This window comes from Gorilla gorilla, chromosome 10 (assembly GCF_029281585.2).
Source record: "Gorilla gorilla gorilla isolate KB3781 chromosome 10, NHGRI_mGorGor1-v2.1_pri, whole genome shotgun sequence".
NCBI lineage: Eukaryota > Metazoa > Chordata > Mammalia > Primates > Hominidae > Gorilla > Gorilla gorilla.
Window position 1 is genome coordinate 124,668,879 of NC_073234.2, and position 7,258 is coordinate 124,676,136.

General features: G+C 50.9%; 1 protein-coding gene across 12 annotated transcripts in view; it reads left to right on the forward strand.

Moving 5' to 3' along the window:
- ACACB (acetyl-CoA carboxylase beta) overlaps nucleotides 1–6,413 on the forward strand; it is a 155,854-nt gene extending 149,441 nt beyond the window's left edge. For 9 of the 12 annotated variants that reach the window (XM_055358978.2, XM_055358976.2, XM_055358977.2 and 6 more), the window contains 5 exons: nucleotides 565–677; nucleotides 2,420–2,574; nucleotides 3,299–3,469; nucleotides 3,578–3,714; nucleotides 4,425–6,413. In XM_055358978.2, the coding sequence (XP_055214953.1) occupies nucleotides 565–677; nucleotides 2,420–2,574; nucleotides 3,299–3,469; nucleotides 3,578–3,714; nucleotides 4,425–4,551 (703 nt within the window). In that variant the 3' untranslated portion in view covers nucleotides 4,552–6,413. The remainder of the gene's footprint in view (nucleotides 1–564; nucleotides 678–2,419; nucleotides 2,575–3,298; nucleotides 3,470–3,577; nucleotides 3,715–4,424) is intronic. The other 3 variants (XM_055358980.2, XM_055358981.2, XM_063694295.1) reach the window with 1 other exon arrangement.
- Nucleotides 6,414–7,258: the final 845 nt, after the last annotated feature.

The window sequence follows — 7,258 nt, forward strand, 5'->3', positions numbered from 1 at the left end:
CAGAGATTTCAGTGAACCAAGATAGTGCCACTGCACTCCAGCCTGGGTGACAGAGTGAGACCCTGTCTAAAAAAAATAAAAAACAAAAAAAAAAAAAAAGAAAGAAAGAAAAGAAAATGTATGTTGGAAATGGGAGGACAGCTCACACAAGACTACGCTGGGCTCTCAAGGTGCTTTTGTGAGATTTGAAGCGATCGGAAACAGTGCCCCTCCTCTAGGAGGGCAGAAATTAGCAAAGTTAGAGAGGACTGTGGCTGGAGAGCAGGAGGGTTATGCTGCCATGGAAAAAGTCGTACACTCTTAGACCTGAAAGGGGCCCTCCAGAGTTCAGAAAGCATTATTTTAAACAGTTGGCTCAGTCTTTCCATCTGTGGGTAAAGATACAGAGGCCCAGAGAGGGAAAGTGACTTGCCTAAGGGCAGACAGCATGTGTGGGGGTAAAAGAGCTGAGGACTGACACCCAGATCTTCTGGCTCTCTTCCCTCCAGCTCCCCCCACATCCATTAGCCGTTGCTTGCTGGTCAATGCCTCATATACCCCCATCCCTACCTCTTCTCTTTTAAGGGGTGGTGTTCTGGAACCAGAGGGGACAGTGGAGATTAAGTTCCGAAAGAAAGATCTGATAAAGTCCATGAGAAGGATCGATCCAGCTTACAAGAAGCTCATGGAACAGCTAGGTAAGGGGGTCCCAAAGGCTTCACCTCTCAGAGGTCAAGAGAGGCCCAGCCGGCCCACTGCTGGGGGTTTCTAGGATGTTAAAAATAAAATGAAAAAATACCAAAATACAGCTATAATAACTGTGAGATTTTTAAAGATATTAACATTTGTATGTTTGTTTTGTTTTGTTTTTTTGAGGTCTGGCTCTATTGCCTAGGCTGGAGTGCAGGGTGCAATCTCAGCTCACCGCAACATCTGCCTCCCAGGCATAAGCCATCCTCCCATCTCAGCGTGAGTAGCTGGGACTACAAGTACGCAACACCATGCCTAGCTAATTTTTGTATTTTTGTAGATGTGGGGTTTCGCCATGTTTCCCAGGCTGTTCTCAAACTCCTGGGCTCAAGCAATCCACCTACCTTAGCCTCCCAAAATACTGGGGTTACAGGCATGAGCTACCATGATTGGAGGACATTCACATTTCTAAATCAACCTTTTTAACATTATATATATATATTGCCATCGTGAATTTATTTCTCAGCATACACAAAAGATAGCAATTGAAGTATTTGGGGCTGATGGGGAATATCAGAATTTTGGTGGCAAAATGTTCCTTTAGAATTCCCAATCAGACATAAGATATTTTACTAATTTTGTTTGAATGACAGCTTTGTTTTACTTGTCATCTTTAGATGTAATTATCTTTATTTATTTATTTGTTTATTTTTGAGACAGAGTCTTGCTCTGTTGCCCAGGCTGGAGTGCAGTGGCACAATCTCAGCTCACTGCAACCTCTGCCTCCCAGGTTCAAGTGATTCTCATGCCTCAGCCTCTCAAGTAGCAGGAATTACAGGTGTGTGCCACCACACCTGGCTAATATTTGTGTTTTTAGTAGAGACAGGGTTTCACCATGTTGGCCAGGCTGGTCTTGAACTCCTGGCCTCAAGTGATTTGCCTGCGTCAGCCTCCCAAAGTGCTGGGATTACAGGCGTGAGCCACTAAGTCTGGCCACAAGATGATATTTAAATATCCATTTTAAGTGTCAGTGTCTTTATAACTGTGCTATTCACAAGATTTTTTACACTGTGTGCATGTAATTTCTTTGGCTGGTATCAGGGTAATGCTGATCTCATAGAATGAGTTGAAGTGTTCGCTCCTATTTTCTGAGTTTGTGCAGAATTGGCATTATTTCTTTATGTTTTTGATAGAGGTTTTTACCTATAAATTCAACTTCTTTGTTATATATAGGACTATTTGTGTTATCTGTTTCCTCCTAGGTGAGCTTTGGTGGTTTGTGTCTTTCAAGGAATTTGTCTATTTCATCTTAAGTTGTCAATTTGGCATAGAGTTGCTTATAATATTCCCTTATCATATTTTACAATGTGTACTAAAAATCATTGATATAGTATCCTACAAGCACAGTGGGTCTGAGGGAAGGGGAAAATGTAGAGTTGCATGTTGAATGCTGTCTTGCAATTGTGAGTGCATTTCTGAGACTGTACTAGCTATTTGATCTGAGACAAAGGGGGCCATCAAGATGGGCCTGGGGTGGGGGCCAGGCCAGTGGACTCTGGGGGTCCTAGGGGGCTGAGGGCAGCTTGTGTAGCAGCAGGGGTAATATCAGAGTTAAAGCTCAGACCTCTCACAAGGCAAGGCCTGTCCTGCAAATCCTGATTTGTGCCTTCTTCAAAAAAAAAAAAAAATCTCCACCCCACCACATATGACCAGCTTCCGTGGCTTGACTGGCCTTTCTGCTCACCTGCAGGGGAACCTGATCTCTCAGACAAGGACCGCAAGGACCTGGAGGGCCGGCTGAAGGCTCGCGAGGACCTGCTGCTCCCCATCTACCACCAGGTGGCGGTGCAGTTCGCCGACTTCCACGACACACCTGGCCGGATGCTGGAGAAGGGCGTCATATCTGTGAGAGCCACAGCTGCCGTGTAGGGTGCAAAGAGCCCACCCTGTTTTCCAAAACATGGAGGACATTTGGGCTCGGCGGTGGGGAGGGCGGTGGTGGTTGGGATGGGTCAAATGCTGCAGGAGGTGGGAGTCACCTGGGAACTTTAAAATAATCCTGATCCCCAGGTGGCACTGCAGACCAGTGAAATCCAAACACCTGGATGGAAGCCAGGCGGTCGTATTTTTTAAAGATCCCCAAGAGATTCTAATAAGCAGCAAAGTTCAGGGATCACTAGTCTGATGGCTTGGTCAGCTTGGACCTGGACCAGCGGTAGAAACCATTGTTCCTGTCCAGCATTCACCCCACCCCTCACCATTGCAAGGACTCCCACAGTCACCTCCTACCCATGTCCAGTGCTCATTGGTTCTCTTGCTGCATTGTTCTCCCTCCCAGCTGACTCGTGCCTCACACGAGCCTGTGTTTGTGTCGGTTGAGGTAGAAGTGGGTGCCGGGTTTTTATGGGGGACATTTTTTCACCTATGGCCAGTCTGGAGTCCTGGTGACGTCCTGGCTCTGAGCAGGTGCCTTCTCCTCCCTGAGCCTCAGCTTGCTTGCCTGGGATGATCTGGGAATGATCTCAGAGCCTGGGCCCAGCCCCGGGCAGCCACTGTCATGGGTGTGGTCAGAGCCAGTGTCCCGTCTCCTCCTTCCCTTTCCGGGTATTCAAGCCTGGCTCGTCCACAGGACATCCTGGAGTGGAAGACCGCACGCACCTTCCTGTATTGGCGTCTGCGCCGCCTCCTTCTGGAGGACCAGGTCAAGCAGGAGATCCTGCAGGCCAGCGGGGAGCTGAGTCACGTGCATATCCAGTCCATGCTGCGCCGCTGGTTCGTGGAGACGGAGGGGGCTGTCAAGGTGGGCCTGGGGTGAGAACGAGGCCGGTGGGCACAGGGGGTGCTGGGGGCTGAGGCAGCCGGCCCACAGCTGGGTCCCTCTCTGAGGCATCCTCTGCCCTCTCCCCAGGCCTACTTGTGGGACAACAACCAGGTGGTTGTGCAGTGGCTGGAACAGCACTGGCAGGCGGGGGATGGCCCGCGCTCCACCATCCGTGAGAACATCACGTACCTGAAGCACGACTCTGTCCTCAAGACCATCCGAGGGTGAGTGGCCACCGCACCTGCTTCCCAGCCTCCTGGCAAGGACCCGAGCCTGGATTGACCCCTAGCTACCCGACTCCTATGCAGCCACTTGAACCCGCCACCCTGTGCCGTCTGGGGTTGTCCCCGCCCCCTCCCCGCTCCCCAGCAAAGAGACCACACTCCCTAATGCCCGGTCTCCCAGCACAGTGGCTGGGGTGGGACAGAGAGCCTAGAGGTACTCTGAAGGCCGTGTGAGATGCTTCCAACTCATGAAACTTGCTGGAATATGGACTTGTCCAAAGTCACAGCTGGAGCAGGGTTGGTCACAGAACCCACATTTGGAACCACTAGCCTTCAGGCTGCTGGCTTCCACGCTAGTGTTGACCTTTCCAGAGGGTCTCCTCCCCCAATTGCCATGGGGTCACCCCGTGAAGGAGAGAGTCGAGCACAGGGGACCCCATTTTGGGGATGAAGCTGAGACTCAAGGCAGTGTCTTGTCTCAGGTCATGTCACACAGCAGTGACCAGTAGGGACGGTGGTGCCTCAAGGCATCCTGAACTTCAGGTCACAGCCCCTCCTGCTGCACAGGACCATCACCCCCATGGGGACCACAGCAGGGACTCGGGAGCTCTGGGTTCTGGGGTGTGGCCCCACACAAGGACTCTGCCACCCTTGGGGCCACTGAAAAAGTGGCTGGAGTGATCCCAGCCCTCCTCTCACCTCCCCCACAGCCTGGTTGAAGAAAACCCCGAGGTGGCCGTGGACTGTGTGATATACCTGAGCCAGCACATCAGCCCAGCTGAGCGGGCGCAGGTCGTTCACCTGCTGTCTACCATGGACAGCCCGGCCTCCACCTGACCCTGGCCCGCCCGGCCACTCCCGGGACCATGGCAAAAGGAACCACCCAGACCCACCACCCGTACACCCTCAGCAGACCCTGAAGACTTGCTTTTAAACAAAGAAAATCCTGGGCACTTCTGCAGGGCTGCTGGTTCCGAGCTGACACCCATCTCAATAAAAGGCCCAGGAGTGCCTCTTCCAAACAAAAACAGCCTCCTCTCCATAGCTGGGAAGTTTATTTTGTTTTGTCTCTGAAGACAGCAGTTTTATTGCATCACTAAATCTAATCAAGCTAAAACATCCCTGTTTCCTTTTGCAAAACAGTGCCTGGCATGTGGGATCCAGGCGTTCTTTAGGATCCTTGGATACCACATCATGAAATCTTTTATTTTTTTTACTCTGAGACCAGCACTAGATGTAAGCATCTCATATATTTCAGCCAAATAAATGGGCCAAGGAAAAAAAAAATATATATATATAGACAGGACAAGAGAAAACCTATTTTTGTAATGATGTTTCTTTGGATACTGTCTAGTCACCCAGGAAAATGTATGGATGAATTTTTTTTTTTTTTTTGAGACGAAGTCTCACTGTGTCACGCAGGCTGGAGTGCAGTGGCATGATCTCACTGCAACCGCCATCTCCTGTCTCAGCCTCCTAGATAACTGGGATTACAGGTGCCCACCACCATGCCCGGCTAATTTTTGTATTTTTGGTAGAGACAGAGTTTCACCATGTTGGTCAGGCTGGTCTCAAACTCTTGACTTCAGGTGATCCACCCACCTTGGCCTCCCAAAGTGCTGGGATTACAGGCATGAGCCACCATCTTCAACCAGATGATTTTTTTATTGAGAGAGTGAAATGCTATTTTGTTCCCCAAATGGCACTAGTGAATCACTAGGAGGGTCCCACTGATAGGCCATGTTTAGCACTGGTTGCCAGGGATTCTTTTTTTGAGAGAGGGAAAGCAAAATGAATGGAAGTGCCCAGCTGGAGGTTTCAGGGCTTCCGGAGGATGCTCTCGCATAGCTTGAGGTCCTCTGCCCGCCTCTTCCCTCCAAGGAAAATGAGGACTGCCCCTTCCCCCTGCAGGATTGGCCCCCAGCCTGCACATGCACCCTCCTCTTGCCCAAGTGGGGAGCACAGAGGCGGAGAGGAATCCCTTACTACACCCACGGCCCAGCTTGCTCACGAGTGTCACCTCTGTGACAGTCACCACTGCTCCCTTGGAGGGCCACTTGAGTCACTGTTGCTCCCTCGCCTGCTGGCTTGATGAGCACCGATGGTGGGATCTGACCCCGAGGGGCAGAGCTGTCGGTGACTAAGGACTGGACTGTGGTGACCATGCCGATTTGCTCAGGGAGGACGTTGCAATGCACCCAGCAGCTCCTGGCTCTGCAGGCGGCACAGCCTGGGGCCCTGTGATCCTCTGGTTTCTTCCATTGGGGCGGAGTTGGGGGTGGAGGGAGCTGGCCACAACCCGCTGCTCTGATGGGCGGTTTGTCCAAGGATGCTGAATGTAATGCCTGGTCAATGTGGAAGCCCATGAGGTTGCCCAAGGAAGCCTCCAAAAGCTGGGATGCTTGAGGGTATCCAAGTTGAAAAAGACAAAATCTGACCATCAGCCAGTGACAGTCCTGGCAAATGAAGGTGGGGCAGGGCAGTGAGGGGTGGGAGAAGGTGAATTATTCATTATTCCACCCCAAGGTTTGCTGGAGTGAGGAGAAGAATCGATGCTGCTTTGGGAACTGAAGGTTTTTCTGTTGGGAAGGCCCTCTTGGTTTTGGAGAGAAAGACAAGTTATGAGTAGCTGCTACCCTGGAACGGTGGGCAGAGAGCCTACTAGGAAATGTGCAGAATAAACTATTTTTTGAAGGAAACACTTTGGCCTTGACTTTATTATCTGGATTGGAGAAGGCAGGTTGGCTCCAAGGGCAAAGGTAGGTGTTCACCTTTGCACCCTCCATTCCTGACATCACAGCTGAGACCCTGAGTGAGTTCCCATCACAGGGGCAGATGGGGATGCAGTGAAGGGAGCTGAAGGCTGGACCGAAATGGACAAAGTCATCCCTTTTTGAAAGAACTGGGGAAAAAATGTTTTAGAAAATTATATGCAAGCCTGGTCTATACCACAGGCAAAAAGGGAGCTTCTCTGGAAGAAGGGGTCGGGGGTTGGCCCAGGCACTTCACGTGCGAGTTCCATTCCTTTCCACCACCTTGATCCACCCCTGTTGTGCAGATGAGGAAGCTGAGGCACAGAGAGGTGAAGGCGTTTGTCCATGGTTATGCAGAGATGGAATCAAGTCGGCTTGGCTCCAGAATCCAGCCCTTTCCTTTTATGACCTAGGTCCTTGGTGGGCAGGCTTAAGCCACACTTAGGAGTTGGTTGTACATGGACCCAAACTGCAGAAGAACCCCCTACCCGCCACCCACCGTGGCTTCTCAGCACACAGTGACTATTCAATTTTGTCTCCAAAACACGTAACAACAACTGTTACCTTGATTCTGCCTGACACCTTTTCCAGGCAATTCCCCCTCACCAGGGATGGGCCAATCAGAGTTCTCCATCCCCCCTGACAGTGACTGACGCAGGTATGGGCGTGTATCCCCAGTAGAGCCGATCAGAATTCTTTAGGGATAACTGACAGTGCTGATGTGGAGAGAACCTACCAATGCAGGGGGTACTGCTGCTACTGCTGCTATGAAAATGGGGGTACAGAGTCAG